We start from the raw sequence: 22267 nt of genomic DNA on the forward strand, positions 1-22267 counted from the left end.
GGAGGAAAGGGTGGTGGTGGGGGTGGTAAGCTGGAGGACGGTGAGCACGGGAAGGAGGAGGAGCTGTCTGAACTGGCACGGACCCCTCCTCCTCCGTTTTGCATTTGGGGGCTTCCCACGAATTTCAATTTAGGAAAGGTTTCTAGTGCTGAAAAAAGTAAGAGCCATGTGCATGCCTCCAGGGTTCCAGTGAGGGCCATCCCTCTGGGACGGAGGTGGGGAGCTTGGTTCCACCTCCGGAGTCTGCAGGCAGCTGGCCATCAGTACGGTTTGCCTGGGGAAGGCCCTTCCCACGTGGGGCCTGCGTGCCGAGCCTCGGAGCTTTGATGAGCTGCTCTGTCCTGTTTTTCTTTTTTCAATTATTTATTTATTTAGAGAGCGAGCGAGGAAGGGACAGAGAGACGGGGAGAGAGGATCCCAGGCAGGCTCCGCACTGATGTCACAGAGCCCAATGCATGAACTGGGCTCTACCCATGAACTGTGAGATGACGAGCCAAAATCAAGAGTTGGCTTAACCCCCCCGAGCCAGCCAGGCGCCCCTGTTCTGTTGTTCTTAATGGCAGCTCCGTAGCTCCAGTCTTCCATCCGGACGTGCTGTTCACGCAGGTGCTTCTAAGCCAATGGGCAGGGGAAAGGGAGAGGGAGCAGATGCTGCTGGAGGGCTGGGTTCCCCCAGAGCCCTCCTCTACACACAGGAAGGCCTCTCTGAACAGGGTCTTATAACCAACAAAGGGCCTTGGGACAAGGTGGGTTTCTGGTGACGAAGGACCTACCTGGTGGTGCCCTCAACCCCATTGTGTCCATCCCGCACGTTAGGGACGTCCACCTTCTTCCTGCTCCACTGACATTAACCATTTTCCCACCTGGGACACATCCCCAAGTGGCTTTGAAATGACAGGTAGGTCCCCTCCACTTCCCTCCCCCTGGAGTCTTCTGGAAAAAAAAAAAAAGCACACACGCCCTTGTTTTTTTTGGCTCTTGACTACTGATCAAAGAGGAAGAAGAACAGAGTCACCAAAATAACGAAAATGGGGATACTGTGCCATTGGGAAAATCACACTAAGCTCTCGAGAAGGATGCTCCCGGGCTGGGCAGAGCTATCGATGAAGCTTGCTTCCCAGGCTCCTGGCAGGATACCCTCCTGCTTCCCTTCTCACACAGTCCAGAAAGTCATGCCTTGTTCTTCGCTGGGTCTTCCCACTGCTGGTCACTGGATGACCCTTGTTTATACTTCGGCACTACGTTTAGGTGTCCTCTTTTCTGAGAAACTGCCTCTGCCATCTGGTTTAGATACATTTTCTGTACGTTCCCATCACAACTTGTATTAATACTTACTGCCCCCTGTTGTAATTGTCAGCATGTGCATCTGTCTCTACGACCAAGCAGTGTGCTTTGTTCGGTGAGGGAAAGATACATTTACCCTCTTTCTCCCTCACAGGTATTTCTTACTCCGACCCACCACTATTCTCTGCTGTGCTCAAGGCAGACATCACTAAGCTGTAAGAGCTCCCCTGTTTTGATGATCCCAGACCTGGCTTCATGACCATCCTCGGCCCAGCAAACTAGCATAACCCCTGGCAGAGGAATCCGATGTGCTGTCTGGTCTCAGGCATCCCTAGGAGATGTGTATCCTTGCCCTCTAGTCCCCTGAGACCTACCAATTCTTGGGCTGACAGCAGGAGAATGAAAATCAATGAGGCTATCCTGCAGAAACGTGCCAACTTTCATCAAGGGGAGAAGTAGAACTTGGGAAGAGCTGTAGGATTAAAAACAAAATCCCCGGGGTGAACGTATCTTCTATCTGAATGAAGCGAAGTGTAGACGCCCAGCCTTGAATCCTGACTGGCGTGAGTTCATGGTATCCTTCTAGAATGACACACCAGGAGACCACAGGTTATCGGCTATGGCAAGGAAACCAAGGTGTCATCTGACAGCCTCGGTGTCTCAGCTGAGAGGCAGGGCACTGCTCCTCCAGGTCAGCATGACAGGCAAGTCCTGCAAAGGCTTCTACCAAGGGTTACCAACCACCAAGAGCACTTTGATCAAAATACGAGACAGGCAACCTTGGGGAGAGTGGTGGGTTTACCAAAGTCTGGTGATAAAGATTGGGGGTCCCAAAGGGAAAAGTGATACCTCCATGACAAACCCAAGGAGAGGGACCGTTTGTAAGGTAGGAGGAGGTCAGGGGCAGGCTTTGTGGGTTTGCCAAGCTCCCAGAGTTACACAACGTGAACGTCAAGGGCCAAGAAATCAGAGCCTGTGAGATGGTCGGAGGGGGTTTGGTCTGAGGTTTGGTTTCTCAGCTCCCGTGTTATGGGATTAGTGTGAGAGCCAGAAGATGGTGGAAGCTAGGTCGAGCCCACGGAATCTATGAACTCACCCCTCGTACCTTCTACTTTCCAATCATGTTGTTCTCCAAAGCAAGGGGCCAACAAGGGCATGCACTGCCAGAACAAATCATCCCAAAGAGATGATTTCCCCTTGGCACCACGTTCTATGTTTGCCCAGCAGCCCACATCCTGCTATGCCCCACTGTTGGGGCTGACTTCCCCAAAGTTTATTCAAATTCTCCAAGATTAAACTTAAGCCTGTATTCAGAGAGCACCTGAGAGTCTTACAGGTTCACCTAAAAGGAAGTTGGGAATTGTATCACTGTCAGTGTGTCTGCAGTTGGAGAATGGCCAGATCGTTCACAGAGCAATCAATCTAACACACCTAAGTTGTTCCCACAGATTAGCCATCAACTGTTAGCAAAAGTCCTCACTTCCTTTACACTGATTTATGGCAATCGCTTCTCGGCCTTTTGGCTAAGATCAAGTGTACACTGATTTATGGCAGCAGTAGAAATATACCACCCTAGTGGGCACGCCTCCTTTCAGCTGGGAACCTATAAATGTCAAGGTATTTTTCTTCCAGTTGAGAAGAACCCAGCAAAATGGGGATCTCCACGGTCATCTTCCAAATATGTCTTTTACTGGGTCCAGTTCTATCTACAGGTATCATATCTAATTATTATATTCATTAATTTCGCTCCTGCAAATCCAAATCATAGCAAATTGTATCTACTTATTCTCTGGTGTTAGAATTTCCATCTCGAGGGGAGTTTTGTATCAAGGAGGAGGCAAGTCTTTGCTGATAATTGTCATTGCGAGTACTTAGAAGGAATGGCTCTTTTCTCCCCCTTTTGTTTCTGGCTGAGAAATACAATAGTTGTACTTAGAAAAAGTCGATCATTATGTCAGTGTTTTCAGCGAGTAGCTCAACTAAGGAAATGATTGATTGGCCTTAGAAAAATCCCTGGTGTTACGGAAGAGTGTGTGTGTATTATTAAGAGGCCCTAAAATTTTGATCGTTGGTTGAGGACATGGTTTGTGTACTATAAAAACGGGCAGTAAGACTGCCCCTGAAAATGCTCATTACGTGACTTATTTCTGCAGGTATATCTGGCTTGGTAATATTTACAGGCCAAAGAGCTGAGCACAGACAAGATCATTAAGACTCGAAATTTGTGTCTGTCACTCACCGCTTTAGAAGCTCAACAACTCATGGATATCTTTGTGTTCTTAGAGTGTCAGGTGGTCATGGACACAAAAGGGCCACAGACAAATCAGTGTGACTGTGGAATCTCGGTGTCCGTGTATGAGAAAGTACGTGAACAGGCCGGTTAGCCAGTCTGCCTGTCAGCGATCTCTCCATCTCTCTCCCTTTTCCCATTGTCTCTGTCTCTCCCTCAGTCCCTCCCTTCCGTTTTCCCTTGCTTCCCTTTCCTCCTTCCTTCTCTCCCTCCCTCCCTTCGCTTCTTCCTTCCTTTTTCTCTTCTATCTCCCTCCCCATTTCTTTGGTGTCACCTTTTTGCTCCATTCGTGAACTTCAGAACACAGGGCCAAAGAACCCTAATTCCCAGAGAACTTCTAGAACTCTCACGCCTACCCCCAGGCTTTGTAGGGGAAGCTCCCAAGCTAGAGGTTCATTTGGGAGACGGCCTTCGTGAAAGCAGCACCCCCGTGATGAGGCCCTCGCCGCGCTGGTGATGGGGGGCGGGCCAGTTCTACGTCAACGGGGTACTGACTACATGGTGACCGAGGGCGCCCACCTTCTTTTCTTGTCAGGAGGACGTCAGTGGATACTGGCTCCGGGCAGTGGGTACTGGCTCTGGGCAGTCTGGGGGCTGGAAACTTCGTCTCCATCAAAATACTTGCAAATGGGGGGGGGTGTTGTTAGCTCTGGCTTTTATCTAGAGGACATTAATCCCTGGACTTGGACTGGCTGAGCAGGGACACGAGATCCACGTCAGCCACTGAGGGACAGGGTGCGAGCTCCCCCGTTGTTACCTGCACAGGGGCTTACGGCCGCAGGGATCTCGGATTGCGGTAACTCGTGGTTTTACCAGCGGGTGTTACAGGCATGCGCTTGCGCAAACGCGTGTGCGCGCACGCACGCGCGCGCGCTGCTGCTTGCTGTTTAGACGTGGGGGATGACCCTCTGCAACGTGCTCCCTCCGTACCAGGTGTTCGGGTGGAGAGTGTGCCTGTGTTTTCCGATCTAAACCTGCCAACAGCCCCACAGTTAAGCATCACCACTGCCGCATTGCAGACGAGGAAACTGAGGTTCAGAAAGGTTACGCGGTTTGGGCCGGGTCAGCAGCGGGTGAGCGGCTGGGCCGGCGTTTGAACCCTGGAGGCGGTCCGCTGGCATTCAGGGAGCCGTCTTGGCCCGACGACTCTCGCTGTTTCTCGAAAAGAGCCCAGGAGACAAACCTCGGCATTTGGCTCGGGGCTGGAGCCCCCGTGGGGGAGCTGGGTGCCCGCCGGCCATGGCAGCGGGCCCCGTCCTCAGCTTTGGTCCTCGCACAAACTCCTGAGAAAAATTCAGTGCCCCCAGGTTTGTGCGGGGCTGGAGGGGCCGTGGAACCCCTGCCTCTCCTAGCCACGTCTTTGGCGCTGCCGTTTGCCAGCTCTGGGGCCTCTGCAAGCCTCCCTTTACTCGTTTGTGATATGCGACCGTGTTCCAACCTCCTAGGGCCACATCGACGGGAAGTCACCGCCCAGTGTCCGGCCCATAGAGGGCGCCTTGGAACCGCTCACTTTTAAGCCTCTAGACACTGTCCTAACGTTTTATCCAAACCTAGCCACCTAAGGGCCAGTGGTGTCTTGGATTGGATCCTGGGGGAGAAAAAGCAAAAGCAAGTGACATCCAAATAAACCCTGGGGTTTAGTGAGTGGGAACGTACCAGCACTGATTTGGTAGTCAGGACAAATGCGCCCCGGTAGTTTTGGGTAGCATCAGAGGAGTTGGGTCAGGGTGTGTGGGATCTCCGTATTAGCCTTGCAACTTTTTCTAGAACCCTACAGTTATTGCAAGAAAAATTTTTTTTTAATTTTTAAAAATGTTTTTATTTATTTTTGAGACAGAGAGAGAGAGACAGAGCATGAGCGGGGGATGGGCAGAGAGAGAGGGAGACCCAGAATCTGAAGCAGGCTCCAGGCTCCGAGCTGTCAGCACAGAGCCCGATGCGGGGCTCGAGCTCACAGACGGTGAGATCATGACCTGAGCTGAAGTCGGATGCTTAACCAACTGAGCCACCCAGGCGCCCCTGCAAGAAAATTTTTAATGTAACTTCCTTTGGTCCCATTTCTTGAAGGCCAACGTTTTGCAAAACGAGGAAGTAATAACTGCTTACAAATGAATTCCAGCAGGTTGCTGAGCCTTGTGTGTACCCTTCCCACAGCTTCGCAGGGGTTTTAGCAATGACTGATGCCTGAAATAAGGAGAAAACGAATGAAGGGGTTTTCAGACATTGTGAGAAGGTGTTTAATGTGGGTGACATCTGGACAGGGGGCGGGGCGGGGGGGGAGATGTGGGACACGGGGAGGCACTCCTGAATCACCATCGTGAGCAGTTCTCCTTTCTTCAGAGCACGATTGTTGCACAAACTCACCAGTGAAAGTTATGTGACTCAGTCTGGTTGAGGTGCCGAATGTTCTGGAACAAGGAGAAAGTCTGTGGCCACACTCCAGTAATGCTGTTTCTCTGCCATGTTGACAACACTCATGCTGTTCCCTTTATCTGGTTACAGTCTTCTTCCCCCTCTCCCTTGCCTTCACTTGGCTAAATCTAGCTGCTATTCTTATTTTATTTAAAAATTTTTTTTTAATTTTTTAATGTTTATTTATTTTTGAAAGAGAGAGACACACAGTGCGAGTAGGGGAGGGGCAGAGAGAGAGGGAGACACAGAATCGGAAGCAGGCTCCAGGCTCTGCGCTGTCAGCACAGAGCCCGACTCGGGGCTCAAACTCGTGAACCGCAAGATCATGACCTGAGCCGAAGTCGGACACTCAACCGACTGAGCCACCCAGGCGCCCTGTGTCGAAAGTTTTTAATTCAAAATTCAATTTACTCAGTAGATACAGGACTGTTCACATTTTCTCTTTCTTGTGTCAGTTTTGGTAAATTACTTTTTCAAGTAATTTGTCCATTTCATCTCAATTTTATTTTATTTATTTATTTTTTAATGTTTATTCATTTTTGAGAGAGAGAGAGAGAGAGAGAGACAGAGCATGAGCAGGGAAGGGGAGAAAGAGAGGGAGACACAGAACTCAAAGCAAGCTCCAGGCTCTGAGCTGTCAGCACAGAGTCCAATGCGGGGCTCGAACTTGCAAACCCGAGATTGTGACCTGGGCTGAAGTCAGATGCTTAACCGACTGACCACCCAGGCACCCTTAGCTGCTATTTTTAAATACCGCAGACATACCTGTCCTGTCCAGGAATCTTTCCCTGACATATACTCTTAACACACACACACACACATACACACACACGCACACACACACACAAACAGGCACATGTACAGATACACACACAGAGTGTGTCATCCTATGGTTATCACTCTTATTTTTCCATGGCATCTTGCACCAAATTATCTGTGGATTTTTCTAGGGATCCTGCTATGCTGGGAGGCGCTGGAGGGCAGCGTCTTGCTCATTTAGGACCTGGCTCCACATCTTGCATTTCCAAGAGCCTGACAGAGTGCCTGGCTCATGCTGAACATAGTGGTGCAGCCTGAATGCTCCAGTGCGGGGCCAGCTGGGCCAGAGCCACTGTGCCTGTGAGCCGTCCCCAAAGGCACGACCTCATGCCAGGTCCTGAGCAGGATTTCTGTTTCCTTGTATATAGTTTCTGGGACGCTAAATTAAAAATGGGTGAAAAGACCTAAATGCGAGATGGGAAGCCATCAAAATCATAGAGGAGAACACAGGCAGCAACCTTTTTGATATCGGCCTTGGCATTTTCTCACGAGACATGCCCCCGGGCCAGAAGTGTGATAAGGAAACAACAGTATACGTTTGTTAAGATTTATGGGGTTTATTTCTTTTTATGTCTTATACATTCTTTCCTATGCAAAGCGTAAAAAGCAGGATGGATACAGAAATGTGGATGCCATCAGCCCGACTGACGTTTGAAGGTGTGAGAATGTGTGAACCAGTGAAAGTGTCAGCTGAAATTTAAATCTCACAAATAAGCAGAAAATATAATTTCTGGCAGACTATATATATATATATATATATATATGGTGTTCTTTGAACAGTATTGTTTAGGAATAAAATACTTTGCGGGGCGCCTGCGTGGTTCAGTCCGTTGAGCGTCTGACTCTTGATTTCAGCTCAGGTTGTGATCTCACGGTTCGTGAGTTGAAGCCCCACATCAGGCTCTGTGCTGAGAGCGCCGAGCTTTCTTGGGATTCTCTGTCTCCCTCTCTCTCAGGCCTTTTTACACCCCCCCTCAAAAATACACAAATAAACATTAAAAGAAAAGAATAAAATACTTTGCAATTTCTGTAAGTTGAAATTGATGGTATGAGGCAAGGAAGGGGAGCTATTAGCTATGTGACTTTGGTAAATGACTTAACATCTCTGAACCTCGGTTTCCTAATCTATAAAATGAGGACGTGTATTTTGGAAATGGGAACTCAGAGAAAAGTCATTTTTTTCTTGTCCAACCCCAGGGTTTCTCCACCTCAGCAGTACTTACATTTCAGATCAGGTTGAAGTGTTGTTGTGGGGCTCTGGCCTGTGTATTTTAAGACGTTTAATAGCGTTTAAGATGTTTAACAGCGTATCTGGTCTCTAACGAGTTTCTTATTTTTGTGTGTTTAAATATCTAGTTCTTTCATTCTGAAAATTATGTTGCTTTCTGGTGCGAAGTCAGTATTTTATTTTAGAATAAGGGTTTTTTCCCCCTATATATTTAATTCGTATAGCTATATTTTGAATATAGCTAATATAGCTAATATTTTGAATATTTCAAAGCTAATTTTTTGAATGCCAGCTACATGACAGACACTATTTTAAACACTTGGTGTATTTTTTTTTCTGGTTTTGTCTTCACAATAACCTAATGAGGTAGTTCGTGTAATTATCCTCATACAGATAAGGAGACGGAGAGTGAGGTTAATGATTGCTCACATTTAGAGGGCAAAGGAGCAGCAGCACTAGAATTTAAACCTATGTTCCTGTGTCCCCCAAGCTCCTGGGTGTACAGGTCCCACTCCCAGCACCCCCACTTTGCCCCATCAGGATCTTTCCTTTTCAAGAACTTAGTTTTAGGCTGTTAATGTTTCCTAATGAACTTCAGAACCCTTTTTTATTTTTTTTTAATTTTTTTTTTCAACGTTTATTTATTTTTTGGGGGACAGAGAGAGACAGAGCATGAACGGGGGAGGGGCAGAGAGAGAGGGAGACACAGAATCGGAAACAGGCTCCAGGCTCCGAGCCATCAGCCCAGAGCCTGACGCAGGGCTCGAACTCACGGACCGCGAGATCGTGACCTGGCTGAAGTCGGACGCTTAACCGACTGCGCCACCCAGGCGCCCCCAGAACCCTTTTTTAAAAGAACCTCTCAAAGAAGAATCTTTGGATGGGAATGATAGTAAACCCAAATTGGTCTACAGTGAATGACATTTCTGTATTCAGTCCTTCCAGCCAGAAACCTAATTCGTCTATCTCTCCCTCTGCAGGAGACGGCCAAGAAGCTTTGCATAGAGTTTGTAATTTTTGTGTTGTTTTTTTTTTAATGTTTACTTATTCTATTTTTGAGAGAGAGAGAGAGAGAGAGTATGTGTGTGTAAGTGGGGGAGGGGCAGAAAGAGAGGGAGACGGAGAATCCCAAGCAGGCTCCACAGCTGTCAGCCCAGAGCCCAACGTGGGACTCGAACCCACGAACTGTGAGATCACGACCTGGGCCGAAACCAAGAGTTGGATGCTTAACCAACTGAGCCACCAAGGTGCCCCTAGAGTTTGTATTTTATTCTTATAAATACTGTTTTTTATTCTTATTCTTATAAGACTGTTTCGAAGGAGCCCTTCAGTTAGTGTAGAAGTAGTGTCCCTACCTCCTCAGAGCCCATTTTGCCCCACATCTTCCCCTCTGCCTGGCTTACCTCTGTACTTCCTGGAATTGTGCCGGGGAATCACATATGATCTCCGCTAGACTCCTGGACATCCCTCAACTGGAGCCCTTAGTTTCCTGTTCACCAGTTGCTTACCTGGACGCCTCACCTGCTAGAGCAAATTTACAAAGGACAGTGGGGGCATCATGCAATGTCAATATATCCCCTGCCTGAGGGGTCCAGCGTCCTATAGGGGCTGCGTAAGTGGTTGTCTAAGGAAGTGTATCTCACCATACTGTTGAACTCGTTGTTACGTTTCCTTTACATATGCTGTTGCACAGTGGTTTTCCAATGTGTCAGAGTCACCTGGAGTGCTTAGTAAACACACATATTTGGGCACCACTTCCAGAACTCCTGATGCGTAGTTCTGGGGGAGCCCTAAGAATTTGCATTTTTAACACATTCCGGGTGCTGGCTGCTGCTGCTGACTCGTGGCCCTTGCTTGAAGAACCATTGCTCCAAAAGAACTTGTTCTTATGGAGCTGGAACAGGGAGTTTGTTGGTTACTCAAAAATGTTGTTTAAAATGGGGAACCATAAGCTAGAATACATATTTTAAGTGTTTCGCTTTAACTTAAGACACAAAAATACACTTTGATTCACCAATTTGCTGCCTTAGGACTTTCTCCCAGTAGGGATCTTCGGTGGTTCTCCAATGTCTTTCTTGCATAAACCATACCAATTTTGCATATCTGTAATTTCTAGCCTTTTCTCTAAAGGGAAGTGTGAAATGAAAGACACTTGCAAAGCGGTATGAACACAGACATTCTCATGTGGTTGTATGTCTTTCCTGTGGTTGTACGTCTTTCTTATATTCTTCAGTGTCTCTCTCACCTGATTTCTTTTTAGTAACTTGATTTTATTTCCAAAGCATTCAGCCTCATTTTTATAGAAAGCCATCATTTTCTTTTTACCCACATTTCATCGATGTACTTAATATTTAATTGAATTTAATCCAAGGACGACTGGCATAATCAAGGTTGAGGCTCATACCTGCCTCTAGCTGATTGTACAACTAAGCTGGTTAGGACGGAAGTTGCCAGGATGCTAGGAAACAGTGTACCAGCCCTAGTGATCGGTAGGTTTACAGGGAGGATGGAGGGCATCAGTTCACCTGGCGAGGGGGTTAAATGAAGGTCAGTGAAGGGGCGCCTGGGTGGGTCAGTCGGTTGAGCGGCCAACTTCAGCTCAGGTCATGATCTCGCGGTTTGTGAGTTCATGCCCTGTGTTGGGCTCTGTGCTGACGGCTCGGAGCCTGGAGCCTGCTTCGGATTCTGTGTCTCCTTTTCTTTCTGCCCATCGCCTGCTTGTGCTTGGTCTCTCTCTGTCTTGCAAAAATAAATAAATGTAAAAAATAAAAAAAATTTAAAAAAAAAGGTCAGTGAAGAGAATGTGTTTACTGCCACCTACAGGATGCCTTTCCACCAGAGTATTCAGATATTGCAAATAAAAATACAATGCACCTAGTTAAATTTGAACTTCAGATTTATAAAAAAATATTTTTGGTTTGTGTGTGTGTGTATGTGTGTGTGTAAGTGTGTCCCATGCAAATTTATTTGGGACATACTTACACTAAAGAAGTACCCATTGTTTATCTGAAATTCAAATAAAACTTTTTTTAAGATAATTTTTTAGTATAGTATGTCCCATACAGTGTTTGGGATATACTTACATTACGAAATATGCTTGTTTATTTGAAATCCCAACTTAACTGGGACTCCTGTAATTTTTGTCTGGCAATCCTACTTCTGCTCCATATTTTCTTGACATTTGTTGCCTTTTTTCAAGTCTAGATGAAATATCTGCTCCTCTCTGGAATTTTCCTGCCCTCCTTCTAAGCCCATAAATCGTTCACTTTGAGATTCCCACCCTGTGCTCTGTTTTCCTCTCAAGGGTAAGACTGGATTACTGGCTACCGAGACTGGATGCTGAGTCGTCTCTAAGCTCCAGAGAATGGAGTCTTGTCCTCTGTGATGGAGTCCTCCCTTCTCCCCGACTTTCAGTGCAGTGCCTCATGGGCAGTGAGAGATGAGTCCATGTTTGCTGAGTCAATTATTTAATGAGTGAGGCCCAGCTAACCCTGCAAAGTAAAGTGTGATGCCACCCCCTCCTCTGCGTGAATTAGCAGGGAGGTGAGATTTAATGCTGGTTTTCAGAAGAGTTCTCATGTGGCCCTTTTTCTTTGTATTTTTCAGCAAGATCAGTGACAGAATCAACCATAGAAGCCACTTCTGAAGAGACACAGACACCAGGTGGTAACTGAACTCTGGGATTGGGTGGTTGTGGGGCCCAACGCCACCCCCAAGGACTCAGGAGGGCCTGCTATGGAGATTCTTGCTGGGTTTTAGATGTAGGGCAAGGAAGGGCCTCTTCTGATGGGGTCTACCAGGGCCCGGGCCTCTTCCTCGTAAGGTTCCACACTGACCAGAAGATAGGTCCTGAGTCTTCATGCTGGCCTCTGCCCAGTGACACCCCTTTCCTAAGATCTCTCCCCCTCAGGGTGTTCCCTGGGGGTTGCAGCCACTCAGAGAGGCAGCAGAGGCAGGTGTGGACAGGAGGATCTAACTAAGACTCTGGATATAATCAGTTATGATTTCTCTTCTTTTCTAGAATTTTTATCAAGTGTTGGGAAAACAGTGAATACCTCTGCCTTGGTTGATGCTTTAAATAGTAACTTCTTCTGCTGTTTCTTTATCTTCTTCTAGCCCTGTGTGTGCACGGGTGTGCCTGCCTGTGCAAAAGTGCAGACCTTATGATTTGGGTCACATAGTTCAATGTTAAATATATAGATGGCAAGAGGCAAAACTGTGCGATGGGTAAGAGCAACTGGCCTGAGTACAAGTCCTGCCCCTTATTGCCTACCAGCCAGTTGGTCTTGGGTCACCTTCCAGAGCCTCCGTTTTTCCATGGGTTGTTTTGAGGACTAACCAGGATGATACATGGAAAGCTCTTGAATAGCATCTGAGCAACTGCGTGGTTTGGTCAGGGCTCAGCACAGGTTGTCCTGGACGATGTGTGCTGCTCAGGAAACAGATCCTACCTGTGGCACTGCCCCCACAACGCACATGACTGTGGCCATGGGGAAGACATGGGCCATCTGCTCAGGGGGGCCTCCAAGAGATAATGCATATTACATAGCTCAAGGCAGAATCATGATAGCAATGACCTCTCTTCCTCTCCAAACTGATTTGTCCATCGGGAAAGTGGAAACAATGGAGTGCTTTGACCACCTTATTTTACCACTAAGTCAACTTCAGTTTACTACTCTCTAAGAGGAGGGAATCCTACCATTATGGGTTGCCATGAGCACCAAATGAGACAATGTGGGTGATGTGCTTAAAGACAGTGAGTGTTGGAAATTGTAGAATTATCGTCATCATTGTAATTCTTACTGCAACGGTGGCTGGCATCCGTTGGGTGCCGACAACATGCCAGCCAGTCTGATATACGTTTGATCTACGTCTCTCGTTTAATTCTCCCGATTAAATGAGAATTTAATTGAGGGTCAGTAAGTCTCAGTAAGTGACCACCTCTGTCATTTTATGAGAAAGGAAAGACGTTTTCACCTCCCCACTGTCTTTGTCAACACAAAGCCACTTGACTGTTTTTTGGACCAAACAGTTGCCAATCTATGCTTTTAGTGATTTCAGCCAGTCAAGAACCGAGAAGCCAAAGCCCGCCTTCTCAGCTCCTCATGCCCATTCATACGAATCGGCCAGGCTACGTTCCCTCAAAGAAATAAGAAAAGGAACGGGTCCCACATTTGTACGAAATTAGGTACAAGCCTAATTTGCTTTTCTCCAGAGATGAAACGTTCATTTCTATTTTAATGAAATACAGAAATATCTGCAGCAGGAAGTATGCAGAAACAAGAGCCCACATTATTAAAGAGTGTTACAGTGAATTTATTCTTCAGATGTAAAAAGCCATTTTTTTTAAGTCACCATGTTTCTTGGGACTAGCTTAGCATCTTGTTCTCCACGCACCAGAGACTCAAGAAGTCTTTATCAATTTGAATGAAGTTTCAAAGACAGATTACAGATCTGTTGACGTTGATCCACATGCAGTGGCTATAACTCTACTTCGGAGTCAACCAGAAGAAAACCAATGGTTCATATGTGGATTTCTTGGTCAGGATCCCTGTAGATGAAACACACTCATGTCTGATTTTTCTCTTATTCCTTTGTAGTTTCCCAATCAGATCTTCTCACAACACCTGGTGAGTACTTTCAAAACAATGTCTGAATTTGGTTTAAAATGTAACTATTATCCTATACAGTTATTTATATCTTAAGCACAAACACTGCCTTTAGTGAATGGTATGAGGTCTACACAAAAGCATGATTTGTGTCCTTTGTAGAAATACAAAGACAATAGAAGCTTCTTTCAGTTATAGAATAAATGGACCAAGTAGTTATACTGTTATGTTCTTCTTCAATTTTATTTTGCCTTTGCCTCAAACTTTTATGTACATCAGAATCAATGAGGATATTTTTTGAATGCCAGTTCTTGGGATCTACCTTCCTTCCCTTCAGAGACCCTGATTTGGAGGGTCCGGTTTGAGGCTCAGGAATCTGAACTCTTACGTAACTGAAAATGAAGACGGTCCGTAGACCTCACTTTGAGCAACCATGCTGCATGGCCCAGTACTGAATTAAGTTTTTATGTTTGGAGTGTAATTCCAGAAGCATGACAGTGCTAAGAATTTCCAAAGACAGTGGCAGAGATACGTATATATGTATTTTAAGTGCTATCTGTTTTTACTTATTTTTTTCTTAATGTCTGTATTTTGCTCAATGTCAAGTACATTTAAGTTGGTAACATTTTCCCAAGTGGTTCATGGCTGCATCATAAGTCTGACTGATTGATATCAAGGCTTTTCAACAAGTGCATTGCTAACATTGAACGTTTACACCCCTTTCCAAATGGCCTCAATATCTTTGCTACCTCATTTGGCGAGAACCAGTCCTGCCATGGACCCTTCTATGCAGGAGAGACTACAGTGTGGGCTCTCTGTGTGGTGTTTCAGGAGAATGTGTTTCCCGATCTCAGGGACTTATGGTCTAATGGCAAGATAGACAGTAATCACACAGTTACAAGTACAGCTGTGGGAAATGCTGGAGCAAGAGGTACATGGCGAGAGAGATGTGATCAGGCTATGAGAAAGAGACCAGCTCCAAGATAGTCACAGGTGAACTCAGGTCTGGAGCTAGTGCAGGAATTCACCAGACAGAGCACGAAGGAAGAGTGGTTTTCTGTTCTTCACTGCGTTTGCTGTCAGGAATGTGAAGGAACAGGTACAGACTCAGATGGACGATAGCCACCCTGTTTCTGCCATTAGATACTCCCCTCCTCCATGCTTAGCCATCTAGCCAGGGTACTGCCCTGATGGGAGGTTATCTCTAGGTTCCATTTTCCAAACTGCCCTTGACACATTTTCCAAAGCTCTAACTAAAAAAAAAAAAAAAAAAGAGAGAGAGACTTCCAGTTAATAGAGTTTTTGAAGTGTTGCCTGCCATTGGTGGTAGAATATCATTTGTCTTTTGGAGCAAATGGGTTAAGAGCCACAGCTGGACTTGATTCTTGTTTGCCTTCTAAATTCTTGTCTAAATATGGATGGAGTTGGTGGAAGGCAAAGCCAGAGTTGCGTTCATGAGCAAATCCGTGGGAAGCTCATCCTTCGATCATATCTTGAACTGACATATTAAAAATGAGCAATGTAGCACAATCTCTGCTTTGTGTCATCCTATCCCCCCTGTACCAACCCCTTAAGTTGGCCATTTTCTTGGAGATAGTGAGACTTAATGAAGAGGGCTTATACACAGCTTCCATCCACAACATCCTCAACTCCACTGAGATAGATGCAGACTGTACGGCAGAGTAGATGGTACCTGAGAGGATGAACTAATCTGGGGGCTTGTGACAGATGTAAGATGAAAGCCTTCTTAAAGATGAAAACCACAATGATTGAAAGCACTCTTATCCTGGAGTGGTGCTACACAAAAACAATATGGAAATTTAGTGAAGGCTGCTGGGTGACTTCATATTGAAAACCTCATTTTGTTGAGTTTATGGAAAGTAGGTTGGTGTGGACCACTTTCCCTGCAAGAACCACAAGGAGTATGTTGGTAGCAGGCAGTGGCTGTGACAAAAGTCAGTGCAGGATGATAGCTGAAAGCCTTGACAATAGAGGTGGAGTCTGTATGTCCTTGGACTCATTTGTTCAATGTTTGTGACTCCGTGTCCTTGTCTATAAGTGGGGATACTGGGTTGGGGTAAAGATGAACTGAGATAGTACATATAAATAGTAAAACATGGTGTTGTTCTCAACTATGAAGATGTAATACTTCTTCAGTAAATGTGTTTAAGGTCCAGAGCACTTTCCAGAGTGCTATTGCAGTCACCACACAGTCCCCTTAGGCTTCCCTTCTAGAATAACTGGAGTGGCCTAGCCAGTAGATATGGGCTGGTTTGATGACACCGGTTTGTTTTTATACTCAAGCTCTTCTTCAGGCCCTCCTCACCCCCACTAGAACAATGATGTATGCCATGTTCAAATGTACACAATAATTACTCCAGAAGATTTGGGGCAATGGTTGAGTCTAGATGGAAAGGGACCAGCTCCCTTGGAAAGTGACTAGGTCTTTGGGGGGAATATCTTTTGAGATCTCTTTGAAGCTTTTCCTGGTTGGTTCATTCTGATGGCTCAACTGCCTTGGACATGGTACCCAGCAGTAGAGACCAGACTATTTCTGTTCCTGGAAAACGAAGAAGTGGGAGCTGTTCTTTCCAAGTGATTTACCATCATTCCCAAAATGGCAGCTGACATCATCTACAGCTCTGTGGTTGATTGCTGGAAGAAAGCAAGTGGGTCTCAGTACTTTTGTGGAGAAGTGTCTGTTCAGACTGTGCACAAATAGCCCAACCAGAGACAACCTTAGTGTTCTGTTTGGTGCTATGGCTGGATGTTGTCAGGACTCTGGATCTCGGAGCTTCTGAGTTGATGTTTATTGACTGCCATGTGACTAAGCAAGATACCTGGAACAAGAAAATAGGAATTGTGTGGTGTCATCTGTACTGTGTTTAAATGTCAGAGTTTTCAACAGAGGACTCTCTCAGGCATGTCTGTCATCATGTCCTTGAGTGTGGGAGCAGGGATGGCATGTCAGAAATGAGGTGGGGATGTTCTGGTGCAGACATTTCCTAGGTGTGTGGCCTCTGTTGAAAGAATGCTCTAGCTTCTTGTTTCCATTTTGGATTGCTTCTCCATCCTCAGGGGCGTGCAGCTACATGGCCTCACTGGCCCTGTTACTGGGTCATCACCAATATGAAGCAGGGCAGCTGGAGAAGTCCAGTGTGGAACCCACATTCAAAGTGTTGAGACAAATGGGGTGGTTCTCTGGCATCCAGTCCCCTCCCTGGCCTGCTGGTTTTGCTAGAGAGAGACAGATCTCTGAACCCCTGAGTTCTGCTCCCAGCAGGACTCACATTTACAAAGAATCTAGAGAAGTTTGTCAAATGCCTTAACTTTCCCTGTACCAGGAAGTTAAGAAAAAAGAGATCGTGAAAGAAAATTTATTAAAATTTATGTAAGAATTTAAGCATAACAGATCTCCTGTATGAAGTAGATTTTGGCACGTTAGCATTAGAAAAAGTGAAAGTGTTACCATCACATGTCCTTTTAGCAAAATGAGATGGTCCAAGTTCTTGCTGAGAAATACCACTGATGAAATCCTTTCCACTGAAGTGAGTGAGCGCACTATATTTTGTTTTTGTACTTAGAATTATATTACTGACTCTTTGATTCTTGAATTTGAGGAAGTTCCTCTACGGTATCATAATTTGAAGGCTCAGAGTCTGAGATTTCAATTGTACAAGCAATTTCACCATTACTGTTAGCATCTACAGGACTGCTATCTCTTTATGTTCCTCTTCTGACTCATCTAGTTATCGCGAAACATCTTCCTTTGTCAATTTTCTTCTCTTTATCATTGATAACAAGTAATGAAAGGTTCTGAATTCTTAATTTAATTCAATGAAAGCCAAAAGCATCCGACAAAGACAGTGTCTCCAGTCTTTAAAAAAATACCCTCTTGAAAGCTACGGTGATATTTGGGTCACTGAGAAATGGTGACCCATTCCATTTTTCTTCTAGATAAAGCCTACCGCTCCATTTTTTTCTTCTAGATAATGCCACCATTCTCTCTTTGTCTCTATTATAGAACTCTTTTTTTATGATAGTTAATAATTAATGAGTAATGATGAACCAATTTCTCAAATGATGAAATAGCAAAATGTCTCAAGATATAGGAAAAAGGGGATCACTGAGAGCCCGTAATGTATCTTGGAGTTCTAAAAGAATCCAGCGAACCCATATAGTGACTGTAAGAATCAGTTTTATTCTGTTTTCTTTTCTTTTATTAAAGTTTTTTTAATAAGTTTATTTTTGAGAGAGAGAGAGAAAGACAGAGCATGAGTGGGGAGGGGCAAAGAGAGAGGGAGACACAGAACCGAAGCAGAATCCAAGCTGTCAGCACAGAGCCTGACGTGGGGCTCAAACTCACGAACTGTGAGATCATGACCTGAGCCGAAGTCGGATGCTCAACCGACTGAGCCACCAGGCGCCCCTATCCTATTTTCTTCTAATGAATAAATATTCTTTTTGTCCTTTGGAAGACCTCTAAAAACATAGAAAGGTCATGCCCTATCAATCCTCACAAATAGAAGGCGATTTGCTCAAAAAAAGAAACTCAAAAACTAAAATTAAGTCTGATGGCCCCTGAAGATGTCCTTAGGGTTAATCTGAAGTCGAAGGGCACGGAGAGCTTTAGAGTGGCCTCACCGATGATAAAGATCCAGGGTTCTCTAGATGTCGGTTTTCTTCAAGATAGACTAGAAATTTCACAGGGTATGGATCAGAAGGAAGAGGTCATCTGCTGCCAGAATAAATACTTTTTTAGGGGGCCTCTGAGTGGCTACTCTGAGTGCTGACTCCACTCCAATTTCAGACTGGAAGGAGGATTCAACTGGCATCCAGAATCCTGGAAACCCGTCTACGCTGCCTTTTCTTGTCTAGCCCTTCTTTCTGCGAACAGATTACGCTATAAACTGTAGCGTAAGTGGGCAGCGTAAAGAGGCATGCACTTCATGACATCTAAAATTATCAAACACTCCATATCCAGCCCACTTGTAATCTATTCTTGCAAAACCCCAAACACTGCAAGAACACTGTCGGCACAGAGACCCAAGAGTGAGCCACAGCGCCCCCTGGCATGGTTGTAAGGTAACGCTCAAGCCAATTTCTGTGACTGTACATCATTTATAAACAGCAGAACCTCTGTTTCAAGGTGAATTTTGTTTCTGTCTAGGTCTGTGGAACCCCTTGACTACAGACTATGGTAAGACATTTTTTCTTTACTTGTCTTCCTGGGGTTTTGCTCACTGGCTGAGCCAGCCAGTTCTGCTGCTGTTGCTGCTGCTGTTGGCTAGTTGAGGCTGAGTGCAGTCTTGGCCACAGGGCTAGCACCTGTCCTTTAGAACGCAGGGATGGAGAGGGAAGGACCAGTGGATGCTGAGACCCTAGGCGTGTCCCAGGTCCGCACTCAGCCAGTCTCACTGTCATTCTCCTTCCTTCTCTCTGCGTCTCGCTCATTTGTCGCGTGAGATTAGCTTCAGCTTGGTGTCAGGAGAGATAGGTGAAGAAAAGCCAGTGCCTCTTCTTAGCGATAGTTATCTTGATGATAACTTACATCTCCGAAGCACTTTCTATGTACCTTGCACAAAATCAGTTTCATACACCAAATGAGTTAATGTATAAAAAAATCATTTAAAATACTGCTTGGCACGTAGTACGTGCTCAACTAATGCACACAGTAAGTGCTATTATCATGAAATCTTTCCAACACTTTGAGGTAAGTAGTATTATTACCCCCAGGTTGCGGATGAGGAAACTGGGGCACAGATTGGTCACTTGTCAATAGTTATATGTCTAAGGCCACAGGGTGGGGAAGTGTCTGGGCAGAAATTTGAACCCAGAACAGGTGCCTTTGCCTCCGTTCACTATTCTTACTAAATCTATCCATCTTTCCTCAACCTCTGAGCATCTGTGCACACTTTGCACTGAATTTGATATGTCAGAGTCCTTGATGTGACCACTTAGGACAGTGGATCCTACCATGGGGTTCTTGGCTCTGTTGAGACCAATCTCTGTCCTTTCAGAAGCTGCCCTGAGGGTCCAAAAGTGGCCTGGGAGGGGCTGGAGGGCAGTTTTTTTGGTGATTGACCACCAGTAAAGGGCAGCTGAGGGCAGGGAGACTGAGAGATCTTCTTCAGGGACATTCTGAAGGGGCAGCAGGAAAGACTGAGGAGGCCTGGAATGCACCTCTAGAATACTCTAGAAACAGCCCGATTGGCATTTCCTCTCTCTTTCTCTGATTCCTTCCTTTATAAAGACCACAGCAACCACCTGCCCCCTTATCTTCCATCCCATCCCACCCTCTCTGGTCCCCCCCCCCATAAATTTCTCATAACCACAAACCAACCATTGAAAAGCACACCTTAGACCGAGCTCCTGCTGTCACAGTGTTGGGCTGGATTCCTCAGACCCTGCTGCTTGTTTTCCTCCCATAGCGCAGGTGGTTCAGCAGGATCGTGTCAGGCAGGAGCAAGGTGCCCATGACGGTGGCACCCCGGCTCTGTCAGGAGGCTTGAAAGGTGACCTGAGGCCCACTCTTGGATGAATGCCATCCAAGACTTGACCCTGATCAAGTGGAGAATACAGTGAGGTGCTTTGAGCAGGAAAATGAGTTGAACATATTCACAATTTATGAAAACAAGACTTGGGACATTCCAGGGGGAAACAGATCAATCCCATCAGCAGAGGAGGGGGCATAGAGTAAGCTCTCCATAAATGCTTATGGAATCCATCAATGGGATGGATTCAAGAGAGAGGGGCAGAGGGCAGGAAAGTCCGCTGACAGGGCCCTGGAGTAGGCCAGGCTCAGGAGAAGGAAGATCTAGCAAAATGGCAGTGAGAATAAAAGGAAAGACAACCCTGTTGATACATTGGATACAAGAGGTACAGAAGAGGGGGAATCCAATATAGCAACCAGATTTCCAACACCGCTCATGTGGAGCTTGGTGACTCCATGATTGAAGTAGACAAAAGAGACTGTGTTGGGTACCAGACAGCAGGGCCCGGCTATCCAGAAGGTCACTGGGAATATTGGTCTAGAGCTTGGCTGGGCTTGTAGGGGTTGATCAGCACTGGAGAGGTGGCTTTGGGGGTCCCTCCTCCTGGAAAGCTCTCAGAGCACATGAGCTCTTTCAGGGGGAAGATAGCATGAGAAGAGGGCTAAGACAGCGTGTGGCAGGGCAGCAATATGTAAGGTGCTGGGAGAGGAGAAACAGGGGTGAAGGAGATGGGGAAGTGGTCAGAAGGAGGAGGGGAACAGGGGGTACTGGTGAGTGAAAGCCAAGGGGGCAGAGAGAGGACGAGAGCTTTCCACTCTTTCAATGCAGGTTTGCCTCTGAGGCTGGTGAGCGGAGGTGACCGGTGTCAGGGCCGCGTGGAGGTCCTGTACCAAGGCTACTGGGGCACCGTGTGTGACGATGACTGGGACACCCAGGATGCAGATGTTGTCTGTCGGCAGCTCGGCTGTGGCCTTGCGGTGTTGGCCCCGGGCGGGGCCTACTTTGGTCAGGGCTCGGGGAACATTCTCTTGGGCTCCGTATACTGCTCAGGATGGGAGCCCTACCTGTCGAGCTGCTCCCACAGCGGGTGGTACAACCATGAATGTGGCCACAGGGAAGACGCTGGAGTTGTGTGCTCAGGTAGAGCTGACCTCGCCTCGTGTGGTCGCCTGTGCCCCTTGGATGGCAGAGGCTCCTGCTGACCTCTACGTCACGGTGCATGCCCACAGCACTTTGCAGTTTACCTGCTTTACTCTAAGCCATGTCTTATTTGATGTTAGAGGGCACGTTCCTTTTCACTCAGAAAGGGTGAGATCCCAGGCTCAGAGAAGGCAAGTGACTTGCCTGGAGTCCTAAAGCTGGGAAGTGGTGCAGGTGGGTTTCAATCACAGGCTCCCCCAGAGTTTGTCAGTGGAACACCCAGTGGTATCGTTCTGATGATCGCTGGCCTGGGATGACCAAATGCCTTCCTATGTGGCCCTATCTCCTCCTTTTAAAGTCAGGAGAGAAGGACTAGGGACTTCTGGTCCTTAAAACTTAAATCTATACCAAAATCAAACACTGAAGTAACCAGTGTATTCTCTTTACTGGGGATTAAATGACAAGCAAAAGATATTTACACTCACAGTGGAAGAGAGAACTTCTCCTTGGCTCAACCTAGCACACGCCAATGCCGAGTTTCTCCTTGTTCACACAATGCTGGTGGGTGTTCAAGCACCAAGTGGTCTTTTAATCCACAAAGAAACCCTGAGGATAACACTCAATGTGTCCCTCAAAGGGGGATTCCTAGATAAATTATCCATCTTTAGAGTGACCTCTGGCATTTGCTATGTGGACTGGTGTGTGCACATGCCCCCGTGCACGGGACGTGACCCAGATAATCCATCACTTGAGAATGGCTTCCCCCAGAAAGTGTGGGCCTCCGAGCAGTCACTTTGGAGTGGTTTATTTCAGCATCTGGGGATGCATCTTTGAAAAAACTGCCTTTATTCTTGGTTGGGGCCACCTCCTCAGGAATATCTCAGTGATGGTAGATACTTGTCATTTAAGGGTGTGGGTAAGCTATAGAAATAGGCAGTTTGTATTGGAAATGCGCCCTTGTAAATCAGGTGGGGCTGTTAGTCAACTGGGT

The 22267-nt window shown here is 46.4% G+C and overlaps 1 protein-coding gene across 1 annotated transcript in view; it reads left to right on the top strand.

Annotated features, from left to right (window-relative positions):
• Positions 1-2935: 2935 nt before the first annotated feature.
• DMBT1 (deleted in malignant brain tumors 1) overlaps positions 2936-22267 on the top strand; it is an 81182-nt gene continuing 61850 nt past the window's right edge. Inside the window, 5 exon segments of the mRNA XM_047072452.1 lie at positions 2936-2996; positions 11640-11696; positions 13634-13663; positions 18813-18842; positions 20965-21276. Of these exon segments, the coding sequence (XP_046928408.1) occupies positions 2936-2996; positions 11640-11696; positions 13634-13663; positions 18813-18842; positions 20965-21276 (490 nt within the window).

The sequence above is a fragment of the Lynx rufus genome, unplaced genomic scaffold (genome assembly GCF_022079265.1).
Source record: "Lynx rufus isolate CCGP_SWC_20201006 ecotype Redwood Valley unplaced genomic scaffold, mLynRuf1.p SCAF_11, whole genome shotgun sequence".
NCBI classification, from domain to species: domain Eukaryota; kingdom Metazoa; phylum Chordata; class Mammalia; order Carnivora; family Felidae; genus Lynx; species Lynx rufus.